The 15338-nt window shown below is 36.9% G+C and overlaps 1 protein-coding gene across 3 annotated transcripts in view; it reads right to left on the bottom strand.

Annotated features, from left to right (window-relative positions):
• The window catches only part of LOC108754238 (protocadherin-15), a 136654-nt gene that overhangs the window by 17739 nt on the left and 103577 nt on the right, over positions 1-15338 (bottom strand). For 2 of the 3 annotated variants that reach the window (XM_018496415.1, XM_018496416.1), the window contains exons 4-6: positions 14228-14409; positions 11488-11610; positions 8218-8481 (exon numbers count right to left, since the gene is read on the bottom strand). In XM_018496415.1, coding sequence (XP_018351917.1) covers positions 8218-8481; positions 11488-11610; positions 14228-14409 — 569 coding nt within the window. Of the gene's footprint in view, positions 1-1504; positions 1774-8217; positions 8482-11487; positions 11611-14227; positions 14410-15338 lie in introns of those variants that run through there. The other variant, XM_018496418.1, reaches the window with a different exon arrangement.

The following is a 15338-nucleotide window of genomic DNA, read 5'->3' as shown; positions in this document are numbered from 1 at the left end:
TCAGATATCATGCTCTACGAATTATTTCATTGGCTACTGCGAGTATCTAAAGATAAATTTAAGAAAGCCTCAAGTACAAGGTCTGATTGTGAATACACAATCGTCGTAAGTTGCACATTTCGGTTGATTTTCAACTTGGTTCCTACCTCTTATTTCACCAATTCGCGCGCAGCCTAAATGCTGATCGATATTTCAAATTGGAAATCAGTCGAAATGTGCAAGTAAATCCCAGCACTGTCCTATATAGGCTGCGTCCTACTTAACGCTCACAACACTCGTGGAATCATTTCATTCTTGTCGTTTACGAAATGTTAAACAATGACAGATGAGCCTTAAGAATGGAACGCAGCCATAATTGTTTTGTGATAGTCCAAGAAAATTATTTTCAGATCTATATCTACCTAAATTTTTAGATACTCCAGCAAAATCGGTCTTTTCCTGCATATATGAAGTCACTTATTACACACTCAAGTTGGAGCGTTCGTCTCGTTTTCTGCCATGAAATCGAGAAATGTATTTTTCTACCTTGGGATTCCGTTACGACCAAGTCACATCGATATTCGTCCGATATTGTCACCGCCGAAGGCGGAAGCGACCGATCTGTAATCAACGTTTCGCGACATGTGCGTCTCCGTTGCAAAGGAATAAAGGATTACGTATATATACACGAGGCGTTCCGGAAGTTGCTCGCTTCCTCTCGTGGCTCTCACGCAAACGTTCATTCGGCATACGTAACAGATAATTTTCCTTTTTCTATCGCGCTGTTATTTATTCCGTCAATCATTAATTTTCTCAATATATTTACGTATATTTTCTTAACGATCCCGCATTCTTGAACGGTCCCGCATTCTTGAACGTACAATTAATTATCTTGTAATAATATCTAAGAATCAATTGTTATCTTCTAAGGTCCTGATAAAATATAAATTCCGACAACGAGACTGCGATGAAATTGAAATATCGTCTGTTCTTTGGCCTTGTGCTCGCGCATTCTTCACTCGTCCTGGATTCGACAGAACTCGAGGACTTCTCCACCTACGTCAATGGCAACGCACTCGCTGTTGTACTCCGGCGGAAGCGCCTCCTCGCAACCACATTTTAATACCGTTCATTTGACAAACGCCCGTCTTTCTGCCCCCAGGGCTCATCATTAATCTCCCGACGTAGACTCGACGAGCGGACCGTCATCGTGCGTACAAGTATCGCCGGGTATTATTCTATACAACGTTTTATTCTTTCGATGCAACGTTTTATTCATAGAGCGTTGTTAAAGAAATTTCTCATTGCAATGGCGCAATAACCGTCGGTAACGCTATTGCTTCGGCTGTGTTAATTAAGCGTATTCTCTTCTCTTCGCATTCTATTTGATTTTAATTACGATTAGATGAATCAAGGCCCCTTCATAAAGGAGGGAGAACTTCCTTCGCGCAAAACGACGACGTGATGTAGCATATCCTTGACTTTGGAAATTTTCTAAGAAACGTGTGTCGAGTCTCACTCGTACTTTTCTTAGGAGACGATATTCATGATTTATCACAAGATACTCGACAACGATCGGCGCGCTTCATGCGATCGGACGGCGGTTCTATCGGACTTTCGCGCTGACACGGCAAGACGATTGAAATCCATGCACACGCACGGCGAAACCGATACACCATTGACGTTCCGCTATCTCCGTACATCATACGTCCGATCGGTCAGGGTGATGATGCTATTTTCCGTATCGCGATCACCCGCGACGGAAGGATTCGCCGTGGCGTGTTACACGCGGGATTGGCCACGTCGGCAGTGTGTCGGCACTACGGCGCTCGAGGAAATCGAAAATTCCGTGCTTGCGTTACACGTCGCGTAGCCGAACGGTGACTAATGCCGGCGAGTCCACGGCTTTCCTACCTCACGTAGGTATCTACATAGACTCGCGTGCGGCATGTATCGCTGCATATAAGTCCCGTCCATATCCACTGCCCACCTTGCGTTTTCCTGGCGGTTGCCCACCTTGGCGGCGCGTAATTTTCTTTGTTCGCCGAACCCACGGCCGCGGTAGCGACCACGTTTATGCAAAACTGTGCCAGGCACGTAGATAAGATTACAGGTAATTAGAGGCAGTTGGGGAAGACATTAACACGTCGATTAGCGGCGAGGAAAAATTGCGACTCGTCGACGTGACGCTTGTTAAGCTTCGAACTTTTATTTCTTCTTGACTACTATTATGTAAGAATGTATTGATTTTCTTTACGGATCTAATGTTTAGATTATTATATAATTGACTAATACTGAGTAATATTTTTATCGTAATTATCAGAATTTTTACGACTTAATTAGTTGTGTGCTACAAGCAGCGATAATCAACACTAAATTTTTGCTCCAACGGTTACGATAATATTGAAAGTATTTCAACTAAAAATATTAATTATGCACTGAAGCGATGTAGTGAATTTTTCAGAAAAAAGGTCTCGATTATGGAGTTCGAAGGAGAGTTACAATTATCTTGGCGCCAGCATGATCCTGAATGAAAATATACAATGGCTAGCAACCATAACTCCTGTAGCCGCTGTACGTGTTAACATACATAACGAAACGAATGGTTTATGCCCGATGCAAATGAAAACACACGGGAAAATGCCACGTCGCGGTCGATGTAAAACTCATGTGTTTTTTTTTATCTGACAGCGCGGACTTTAGCGTCGTACGTCAGAAGTGACTTATCGACACTGCCTCGCTTCATAGAATCATTCGCACGTGAATAGGCGTGCTCGTGTGGAGAACAATTCTTAATGCAAACGCGGAGCACGACCACCGAGCGTAGCAATAATCGCGACGCGACGAGTATCGTTCGTAAGAAATAAGCAGAAATAAGCGGCGTTTATTGTACAGTTACCAAGTATTGTTCCATACGCACGTACAGGTCACAGTGGATTTGACATTTTATAACCACTTCCTGATTATATTATCATACCCCCGGAGTGCGTGTGTATGCGTGCGGCATGTAGGTAGCACGTTACGTTACATTGCGCGATACTCATTGCGCTCGCACTACGACGATTCGTCATGGCGATCGAACAATCTCGCGCCGCGATTGCGTAGGTGTTTAGTGAATACGCGATATTCGCTAATGAGCATCTTACTTTCACTCACGCGAGACGAGATTACGTGCGGTCCATTAGCGATTGCGTTAACGGTCATAAGTACGCTAGATCATACCGCTCGAAATGACTCTTGCATCGTCTACTTGGAATTTTCTCTTCGCTCTAGATCTCTAGATCTCTAGTAGTCGGCAAATTACAATCGTGGGCCGCAAATCTCATTTTTCTACGGCTTGCATAATTACTATTATTAAATTTAAATTAAATAATTACAATTATTATTATTTTATACTACATACTATTCTCTTGGTTCGCAAAATTTAAAATACTTGTTACATATATGGCTGTTTAAATAAAACATTTTCCCCCGTCCTAGATTTATACTTTCACAATTTGCTGTAATACTATTTTCTTCTTTTTTAAAATGAAATAAATTTCGTCAATCATTTACTTATTGATGATTTGTCGACTAATGAGATACAATAATAGATTTAAAAAGATTGCAGAATTTATAGGAGACACTATAATCGTTGGCCTGACATATCTAATGAATGATATATCTAAATTCAATGCTGACCATCTGTGGACAAGTCATGTATGTGGTGAAACTGTATATTTAAAATGACCGACTTCTTCAATTTATTGCTGAGCTTTTGCAATATTTAATTAATTCACTATGCACTTCAATTCATTTTCTAGGATGATTTGCATCATCATCGTATCATTATGCTTCGTAAGTTGTTATTATTAGCAATGAATTTTATGTACTGAAAATGACCCACGACGAAAGTCGAAACGTTTATATATTTTTTTATGAATAAATAAATGTATCCACACATGATCTCGTGTGTTGGCTCTTATAGGCTCTCTAAAAGAGATTTTAGAATAAATCTCACTCTTAAAGGTCGAAAATTGAGCCACTCTTTTTCAAGGCTGGCTTAATTTCCACTCTTTAGGGTGAAGATCTACTCTAAGATTTAAATAGTGCTTTCTTTTGATTTCTATTTTTAGAACCTAAATCTATTGTCTGATGAATAAGTATGAGTGTTTAAAAGCAAATCGATATTGCAGTATCTTTATGAGGACAATGTTACAACCTGATTCTCGCCAGCAGAAAGTTCGGATCACAACGCGTACATGGCCGATAAGTGTCGCGATATCGATCGCTTTGTTATCCATTGCGGACACGAGAAGCGCAATTTGCGAGTTCTAATCCGGCAGCAACGGCCCGCGTGTTATCTATAAGCCGAACAATGTTGGGTTCGGCAGGGCGATATGCAAATAGCTACAAGCACAGCAATCGGCCTTTAATCTGGTGGGACGAGTGGTCGTTAATGCTTTACGGTACCGCAAATGATACCACATGCGTGATATCAAACGGAAAGATTGTGTTATTCCGCACCAGTATTACCGTTACATGCGATCCTTTCTCTATTTCGCTGGTCTGTTCGGTGAATTTGCCCTGACCGCGAGATTGTACGAAAACCTCACATCGGAAATATCGCAACTTCTCTCATATCGTAGTCGAGTTGTTATCTGCAAACTACCTCTATCCTGATTGGCTTGTGAATCACCAGTATTACCATTAAACGATCGTCATGTGAGATATGCCGAAAGTATCACTTTTTCTGCATTCATTTCTTATCTATGGATTTCCCGGTTAATTTAGATAAGGTTGTTCACTTACAAATATATATTTTGTTAGAAAATGAAAAATAAGGTAGTGTTATTTTAACGTACTGTGTTATTTATTTTTGTCCTTATGTGAGAATAAATATTGATAACTTGAGTGACTTTTATCTCAACATTTCTACCAGGAAAAGCTTAATTTTATTGTAAATCAGTAATAATTTGGTAGAGATGGAAAAAGAAGTGACAAAACTTAAAACAACTCATAAAGCTTTATATAAACTCATAAGCCGCACATTTTCCTTGTTTATCTGCAATATTCACACAGCTTTATGTACGTTTAAAGTACCTCTACACAGCGCGCTTCTAAATACGCGATTGATAGAAGTAATTAATTATTTAGACATGGATTATCTAAGCCGGGCGCGTAACTGTAATTAACGGACTAGTCTGTCGTGCGCTGTTTGCGCACTTGTGCGAAACCGCAGAATCGATTAGTACCATTAAAATCATTAGACGTGAAAAAGATCGAACACGTATCTACCTGGCCAGCGTGGTGCCATTGCCATCGGGTTGTAATACCGTTTAGCGAATGCATGCCTGTAGGCTTGTACGTATATCAGTTTCTAATCTGCGACAGAGCACACGGGACATGTTTCGTACGAGGATCGTGTGCACGTAACGAAGCATATATGTTGCACGCGCGTTAGTCGCGCCGCGCATATAATTATGCACGCGCGCGAATGCTAAAGTCCTCTTCAGAATTATTGCGATACGTTCGCGTGTGAATTACCGCTGAAGTATCCCTCAGTGGATAATACAAATGGAGGAATTCAGGAATATTGCTGTAATGTACAATATGTCGCTTCCCATAGGTAGTATTCATCGACCTTATTTCTCGCAAATGAGCAATTAGAATAGCTGAAATTGTACTATATAGTATATATAGAAGCGTGATGATCACACGAAAAGAATAGTTTTGCTGAAATGTCTAAAAATTTTTAGTTAGATACAAACCTGAAAATAATTTTGTTGAATCATCAAAATAATTACGTAGCAAATTTCAAGCATGAAAAGCGATGCCGCGAAAAGTTTTAGCAACCAGTTCGAGCGTCCTACATAATTATTTTCCCCAATAAAATTCCAATAGAGTTATTTCCAGTTATATCTAAATTTTTAAATACTTCAATAACCGTCCTTTCTGTACAGTGAAATAAAATTTTATGTAATTTTCATATATTTCTTTATTCTCTTTAATCGATCCCACACAAAATGAATCAATTCAAAATCTGCACTGAGAACAAAATTTTAATTAAATCAATGAAAAGGTCCAACAAGATGAAACTAAACAGAATTTCTAGTTGATCAGAAATTCTGTTTAGTCTCTTTAGTTTCATTAAAATGCCATTCTTGGGTCTTTTTGTTGGTTTAATCAGGTCACTTTTTCAAGTTTGTATATAAACACATGACTGTTTTTAATATTGAAGATTATAAAGGAATAAACATTTTTAATATAATTAATAAAGGTCATAAAGAAATATAAATAAAAATGCAAGGTACAAACATTTTATATTTTGCTGGCACAGAAATTATGGTTCGATTAAATAATATATCGCATATAAATTGTTTGATATTCTCTTGGATGGACACATTGTACTTTTTATAAACTCTTTAACACAAACTCAATCCGGAAAGGGTAAAAAAGCAATTCGTGTGAAGAAGTATCGTACAGAAAGGCGCGTCTCAATTGCGTTTCGAATTGAGAGAGCTCTCGAGATCCAGACTAATAACACTCAAGGGAAGTTGCGTAAACGAGAAGCGCTATATGCTAATGCAAATATGGTTTTCCAACCATCGCCTGGGTAGTCAGCGTTGTGACTCATCGGCCAACCTCTTGTTCTGTCTTCATCCCTCGACCCACGCGACTTGACCATCCCACATCTCGTCGATTCGCTTCATACTCATCCATGGTGTATTAAACGAAGGAAACACTCGCATTTATAATTAACTTGCACTAGCAGGCGCGCATATTCAATTGCATATTCGATCGCAATTGCAGGAAGACGATTGATGCAAAATCGATGCTCGCGAACTAAAGATTCAACTACGGTGCTAAAAATGCTCCAGATCGTCGTTGCAGAGTGCTTATTATATGCGCGTGTTGGCTATGAACGTTAGTAACCGAACAAAAGCAGTATAACCTCAAGAATCGCTCGCAACAGGTGTATGAACGTTACGTAACATAAATACTACGTGGATGACACATACGATATATATGTATATATATGTATACACTGAAGTTCTTGGACAATACGTCAAAGAACTCTGTCTCATCTACAAATCAATTTGCAGTGGAAAGGTTTCTTTTCTAGAAAGAATTATTAAATTGTAAAATCTTGCAACAGGTTCGTAAGATTCTTGTAAACTTAATTCTTATAAAATTAGTAAATTTTTTATAACAATAATAATTTTATTATCAAAGTAGTATCAGAGTACTAAAAAAATCGTTATACTTATTTTCATCACATTTTATTGTTATGCGCGCAAAATTATCGTTTTGTCAATATTTGTCAAATAAAACCTGATCTATCTTAAAAGACGACGCAACAATTTACTAGGCATGTAAATCGTTAAATGATTACCGTTATTTCCTCGTTATTTGTACAAGAATTTTCTACTGCTGTCGTACAGGTTTTCAGCTCGATGTCGCATAGCGCAATCGTACCTATCGTTGGTCGAGCTCATTATACTCGATTATTATACTCTACGACAGGTATTGCAACGGTATATATACACGCACAGGAAGAACGGTTTTGCTAAAGTAAGTTTTCTAAAAGTTTAGCTACAAATTTGAAAATAATTTTGTTGGACTTAATTAAAGTAATTATGTTTAAATGTTAAGAACGTTCAAATGTTAATAATAAAGCTGGAAAACATTTAACATTCTAACAACCAGTTTCATAGGACAGTAATATAAGACTTATACGAGTATAATTATTCTGATGATATCCAAACAAAATTATTTTTAGATCTGTATCCAGCTAATTTTTGAATACTTAAGCAAAACATGATATAGCAACATGACTAACAAGTATTAAAAAATTGCAAAATACGTAAATAATTAGATCGGCAGACTAGAAGACTTTTTGGACAAAACAAAGTCTCCTTTGTTTTCACAAAAAGAAGATATTTATTTGATAAAGATAAATTATAATTATTTTTAAGAAAATTATAACACTATTTTTTATGTAAAGCCATTTATTCTGAGACAACCTTTCAATTTTCTATCTTCTGTTTTATTTTAAGGTCAGACGACATTCTCATTTAGAAATCAGCTAATCGTATTTCTCTTGCGAACTCTTAATTAACCGTTGTGTTAATTAAATCTTGATAGATCTGCGTCTTTATCTTAGCTCTTACGTCAGTATCGCCGATCTTGAACTCATTCGCAATTCCGATCAATTAACGTGATTACTTGATTAGTTGATACAAGATCGGAACTCACCGATGCCAAGATGGTGACGAGATAACGTTGAGTCCTTTCGTAGTCGAGCGTTCGATTGACCGTGACCTGTCCCTGGTGCGGCAGGTTGATGCTGAAATAGCCGTATCCATCGACAGTGGTGATCCGGTTGCGTCCAACACCCTCGTTGCTACCAATTCTGCTGCCGTCGCCAGGTGCAATCGAATACTCGACGATACCATTGACACCGGCGTCGGCGTCCTTTGCGTCGACGTTCTTGAAGATTGTCGAACCGACTGGAGTGAGCTGCGAAGAAACAACGCGCAGTATGCAGATTATTTTTTTATATGATGTACATATATATAATATAATATATTTGATATGATATATATGTATATATTATACATATATATATTTAGGCTACGTTAAGTTTTGGAACGTAGCCTTAATGTAATATATATTTTCAATATAAAACTGCCCCTACGTAATTCACAAACGCAGAAAATAATACCGCATGCAAGATTATACACGCAAATATAAACTAACCGCACGCATTGAATTGAACTTCGACAGCGGTTACATTTTAATTTAAATTAGATTAGAGAAACTACATATGTGTCTGATATTTTCCGTATTACAAAAATTGATGTAAGGAGATGATGTAGTCCTCTGTTGATAATATAAAATTCATTTCCGCTATTTTTTTCTACTCTGCCATCGGCCAATTCAGTCGCCGCGGTATACAAGTTAACGGGGCAGTTCAGTTCGCAAAACGCAGATCTTCATTTTTGCGTCTGCGTTTCATGAATTGCATTTAGCGATTTACGAATTATGTAAGGACAGCGTAATAATTCATCTTTCGCTAAGGAGGAAATGGCACCAAGCCGAAGTGGAAATCACGACTTTCCTTCCGTGCCTCCAGCTGCGCTGGAGAGAAATCGCAGGACGATATATATTCCTTGAAATCGAACGGGATTAAATTTATGCGGCACGCTTTACGCGGTTTTAGAGGGATGTTAGTTAATTGAAGGCCGACGGGGTCAGACACGAGTCCGGTCGTCGAGGATGAATAATTCGACCGGGAATACACCGAGTTCGAACAGGCCAAGCAGGTTGTTCGCGCGGGATGTGCAACCTGCGTGAGCGAGAGGATCTACAGAGTATGAGGGCGAGACTTCGTTGGGGATTACGCGAAAATAATTCAAAGGCTTTTTGCACCGCCGACGAAAGCCGCGCGCGCGTTTCCGATTAATCCGTGGAGATAAGTCGGCGACTACTGTGCGGCGTGACCGATATTATACTGGAACGTATAATATTCTCGTTCACGGCGGTCAGCTCCTCCTCGTTGCTTCGCGCCAATATTCGCTGCACCTTAGCTTATCTAACGGGATCAGGAACCTCCTTCAAAATACTGCGCTCGGTCAGCGTGTCTGCTTTGAAGTTGAGTTCTGTTATAAGATAGAATAACAGAGAACCCTGTTTTAAAGACTACTACTTATAAAAATGTCTACTTACAGAAATCGGCTACGTGAAATGAATACAAAACGGCATTTTCTTATAATACAGGTTTTTAAAAAATGACTCAACATCTTTACCTTCAACTGTAGTAAATGTAACGTAAGAATGATGGCAGCGAATGGTATATACATATTATTGTAATGGTACAATACTTGAGAAATGCTGAAGAGAGTTAATTAACGTGTCTTCAGGATTAAGAATAAGCCGACTAAATGACGTTCCCACGGAAACAATTCAAGCAGAATAATCCTGGTCGTTAACGATGGAAGCGAGGAAGTCATCGCCCCTCATTTACTTAACAACGCAGTTAATTTCCAGTTTTTTGATGGTGCTAAACGAGCAAAAGTAAGAAAGTAAAGGTGGATCGTTTCCGGCGTAATCATTTTGTTATTCCGAGAGGTTATCACCGCTTGTTCTCGCGACAGTACCGGTTGCCCCGCGGATTAATTAACTCAAGCGCGAGCCGACGATCTTAATCTCGATCTCGATCTCTTAGAGGAACTCCCGCGATTCTGCAATTATGCACGGCAGGTGGAGCAAAGGTTGATTACGGCTCGAGCATCTATTTCGCTAGTTTCCACGGTAAGAACTAATACAAAAGCTTCGTTAATTAAACGATAATCCAGAGCCAGTTAGGATTATCTTCGCAGAATCGTCTCAATGCAGTCTGAATCCTAACAACAATTAATATTTGGATGGTCTATATTTTATTGTATTTAATTGATGATTTAATTGATAAAAGAAGATTGGAAGGGAGAATCAAAAGGCCGTACAAAGATTTAATTTTTGGAGAATTGAAAACGATTTATTCCCCTCGCATTCAATTATCCTTTTAGATCTATTCATACCTTTTAGATCCCAGGAGAAATGCTCAACGCGCATGTCATTCTCTGCATAACGGATCACAATTGCGAAAGAAGGAAAAGATTGTCGCGATGATCGTGGCCCTGATCGACCATCAACGTCGGTCAATGCTCGGAATAGTTCCCATCCACTTAGCGACGTGACGAATCTACTTTCTTCGAAGACGCACGCTGACTCGACGATAGAGTGGGATAATAAAGCGTCCACACTCGCGTCAATGACTAGCATTCGACACACTTTTAATTTCTGTAAAAATTTCGTCACGCATAGAAAACGTCCGCCTTGAAAGTCGTGGCACAACGACGATGTTACGCTCGATCAAAGAACCGGATATTCGAAGAATCGATGACATTCGTGATGCATAGGAACTTTAACTTCTTGTGTGTACGCTATTATTTTTCGACGGAGTCTCGTAATAATTCCAATAGCAATATTTGTCTTTATTTCCTGCACCGTTCAATTAACGCTCATCTCGCCGGAATATAATTATCGAACTTTCGCACAGCGTTAACCGCAGTCTCTTTATTCCTTCATCATATTTAGACGCATAATTATACAACACGCAGCCCATTATAAGTATAAATTTCCAACTGCGCGTGCATACCGTACATCGTAGCGCAACTCATTATAGGTATAAATTTACTGTAACGCGGAGCATACCGTGAATTACCGCGTTATGCCCGCATTTTCACGCTTGATGTTCTATTATTTTCTTAATATAAAACGCATTTTCCACCCACCCGATCTGGCAGCCTCATTCGTTTTTACTACAAGCGTGAGGAATCAATTGTCAACAGAAGAACTATCGATTGAAGTTAATTACGCGAGTTGAAAGATAGTCGAGCGGTATATTACGGTTGTATATTTCATTGAGATGGAAATGAAGACCAGAAGGTCCTTTAAGGGAAGGAAGCTTCTTTAAACTCTTACCTCCGGCACAGTGGTCTCATACGGCGTGTTAATGAATTTCGGTGCATTATCGTTGATGTCGGACACTCTCACTATCATCGGGATTGTCCGCTTTTTGTTGGTCAACTTCACCGTGCAGCTCAACTAAAAATCAAATAAGTATTTATATTGGAGAGTGAACATGAAAATTTGGCATTGATCGCTCATTTTACTGTTAAATGCTGCTTAACTGTCACCGAAGAAGAACTCATCAAAAGTATTTTAATAAGGGATATTATATAAAGAATTTATAAATGATATTAATAAATCAAACCCGTAACATAACATCCAGAGAAAGAATTCTTCGATTCAAAGAAATATTTCTTTCTTCTATACGGTTAAAGAAATTCTTTGACTTAAATGTCATTTTTTTTATTTGAATATAATCTCTTTAAATCAAAGAAATTTTTGCTTCAGCCGTGTAATAGCAAAGAAATATCTCTTTGAGTTGAAGAAATTTTTTTCTAGGTGAAACACGGTTTTTTATGCTAAAAGAATATACGTTTCCTTGAGATCTACTAAAGTTCTTATTAATTTTATTTTTTTTAAGAATTTTTAAAGTTCAAGAACTGTAAAAAATAAAATTGTGAAACAAAATTAATTCCAAATAATTTCTACTATTTAAAATATTTGATAAGATGATTATTGTATGACTATAAAATTTTTATAAATTACAAACTGAACAACGTTTACTATTAAAGATTACGCAAAATTAATTTTAAAAAATAAAGTGTAAAAAGCTATCTCTGAAACGGCCGGTATTCTTCGACTGTGAGTGAAGTAATAAATAATTGGTTTCACTCAAATTGGTTTATTTCGATCGATTTAATTACTCGTCCATGTAGGTTCTATAAATTAATCGAAATGTTCCGCATTTCTGTTTGAATCGAATTTATCTCTACATCTCTATCTGCATTTCTTGGTCTTAGATCTGATCTACTCGTTTGATCAGTACGAGCTCTTGAAGTGTTCGATGCGATACTTTAGACCTTTCACATTCCTCACGTGATAGTGTCATAAGGTACAATGTGTTTATACAGTTTCGCGGATGCTGAACGAGCCAGCACAGAGAACTCCTTGAATCGCGAATGCAATAATAAGCAAGCAAATTTATTTCGTCTAATTTAAGTAATTTAAAACATTATTTCATAAATGTATTTAAGAAATGTATAGCAAATAACAAATTGTTAAAAGTATATGCATATATATATAAAATTTAATTCCATTTAAAAACCAAATTAATTATTTTTTTTATTTAAAAAAAAATATTTTAATAGCTGGTGTATTATTTATAGGAAAAGATGTTCCACATAAAATTAACTTAAATTCTTTAAAAATAAAGTATCATACTTTTCATTTTAATTTTGTGAAAATAAACTGTATCTATTAGCAACTGTGCGATTTAACAATGATGCAGGAAGCACAAGTGTTCTTGCCAAGCTGCTAGCAATAAGTTAGCAACTTGTTGACGGTGAAGAAAATAATAAAACATTTTACAGACAAGAGAGATCCTTTTCCTAGAAAAGGAGGAAATTTTTTGCGTAGGAAGACAACGGCGTCATCTTAAAAGCGCTAAGTGATCACGAGATGAATTAGACGTTTGATGTTTAATGATCAATATAAAAAGAAAAAATGCACTTGAAAGAAACCGAACAATTCAATTTTTTTATCGCAATCGTAAAGATTATAAGAAATATTGATTCGAACTGAAAGCTATTATTCACTTGTCTTCTAATATTTATATAGTAGAATTGAGAAGGATAATAATGATACATCTTTCTCTATAAGAGTTGCCTTGTCCTCTGCATTATTTTTATCTTTGTTAGTACAGATTGTCCTTTGTTATATTCGTTTGAAAGTCTGAATAATGGGAGTATTCCACTTACCCCATATTTCCATTATTACATTCTTCCGCGATATCTAATCGACGATATCGAGGACGGTGAAAATTCCGATCGAACAAAAACGAATAGAGAAACGAAGGCTGTTGACGAGTTGTCGCAAAGGATAATAATCAGAGAGTGCAAATCAGGCGCAGGAGGCTGAAGTTTCCGCGCGTAACGAGTTTCTCTCCGCACATCTTCGTTATTTATTATTGGAAATTCCCGTTGTCAATGATTTTCAATGTGGCAATTTGTTTCGCGGTGGTCTCCAGGTGACTTTATCGTTAGAAAGCTGTTAAATGATATTCCATAATTCACGTTGCGTCGATGCGTTGCTCATAAACTTTCTCGGATGGACGAATAAGGAAGAAGACGTGCACGTGAACTGATAGTTACACGTACTATAAATTTTTATATAAACCTTCAGCATACACATTTGCACAACGCATTCTTGCAATTTCTTAAATGCAAATTTTAAGTAATCTCGTGTACTCAGATATATTAATAAAAAATATTATTTTGAAAAATATTAGTAAAAAGTAAATTAATATCATAATAGATGTCGTTTTGTACGCGGTTATTGTATGCATAAATATAAACGTGAGAAAGCACATTAAATCTAGGCCACAAGGTTCTCAATTTGTGAAGGAGTCTAAGAAGAAATATAGAGAGAATATAGCGCTACCGTTATAATAATGCAACAATTTTTTAATGTAGGTACGTCTGTTCTACTTTTGAGCATTATGAAACCGCAACATTAGTCCATTACACGGAATCTTTTTTTAGAAATTAAATAAATCAGGGAGGTTCTTATAATCTTGCGAGATAAAATTTCTTACCTGAAAAACCACATGTGAGAGATTTTCGTCGTCTCTGTCCAATGGCTTGAGAAGCTGAAGTTTTTTGCCGTTCAGTTTAAAAAGAGGGACTTCTTTTAAAGGAAAGAGGAGCTCCAGCATAGTCTCGTTATAAGGATCGCCGGACACCGGAAGCTCTTCCGGCACGGTCTTCTGATCGATCGCTGAAAAGAGAGATAGCCAATGAAGATTGCCGATTACCGCCGTGCACATCGATTTATCTCATATCTGGGACAGCGTAAATGAAATTTTCAATAAACTGGAAATATATACGAAACTCCAGCAGGGAAGTATATATTCTTGATCGTTTGTTTCAAACATCAAAAGAATTACACATTTTATGATAATAAAACAAATTGCAACTTCTAATAAACGCTTAATAAAATATAATTATCAAAGAAAGTGAGATTAAGATTTGTAATTAATGTATTTGATTAAAAAATACAAAAAAGCTACTAAGTACTTACGAGTATCATGAAAAATAATCTAATGATGATATGAATAGTCATTTCGAGGAAATTGTTTTATTACAATACTTGTATAATATGACTTCCTCTCTCAAGCGAAGATCAACCCATCTTCATTCTGTGTAATGAATGCAATCTTGGCGAGTTGATGTCGATCTCAGGCAACATCTCATTAATGAAAGCCAATACAATTTAATTGCAACGTATTGACTATTCTATATCTCGAATATTTCTTTTCTCTAATTTGAGTTATCATTCTTTATCAGTGTAATTACTTTTCTTTAACCGAGGAACTAATTAAAATTTCTATTACTGCACTGTCAGATACCGTCTTTTAAAATGAATTTAACACATCGTTTTTTATACAATTTTTAGCCTTGGAAATTTTTCTATTAAATTGAATTCACATATCTTAATTTTAATTTTAATCCATTCATAAGGTTTTCATCTTATTTTTATTTATAATGTATAGAAAAACGTTGAAAGCAATCGCAAATTGCATTAACTTTTAAGGAACTATATTTGCTTTTAAGTACTTTTAACCTTTAGAGAAAGATTGCATTTCTTTAAAAAATCTTTTTTTCTTATGTATGTGTGTATATATATATACAATATATATATATATA

Source organism: Trachymyrmex septentrionalis, unplaced genomic scaffold (assembly GCF_001594115.1).
Source record: "Trachymyrmex septentrionalis isolate Tsep2-gDNA-1 unplaced genomic scaffold, Tsep1.0 scaffold78, whole genome shotgun sequence".
Classification (NCBI taxonomy): Eukaryota; Metazoa; Arthropoda; class Insecta; order Hymenoptera; family Formicidae; genus Trachymyrmex; species Trachymyrmex septentrionalis.
This window is presented reverse-complemented; position numbering and strand designations above follow the sequence as displayed.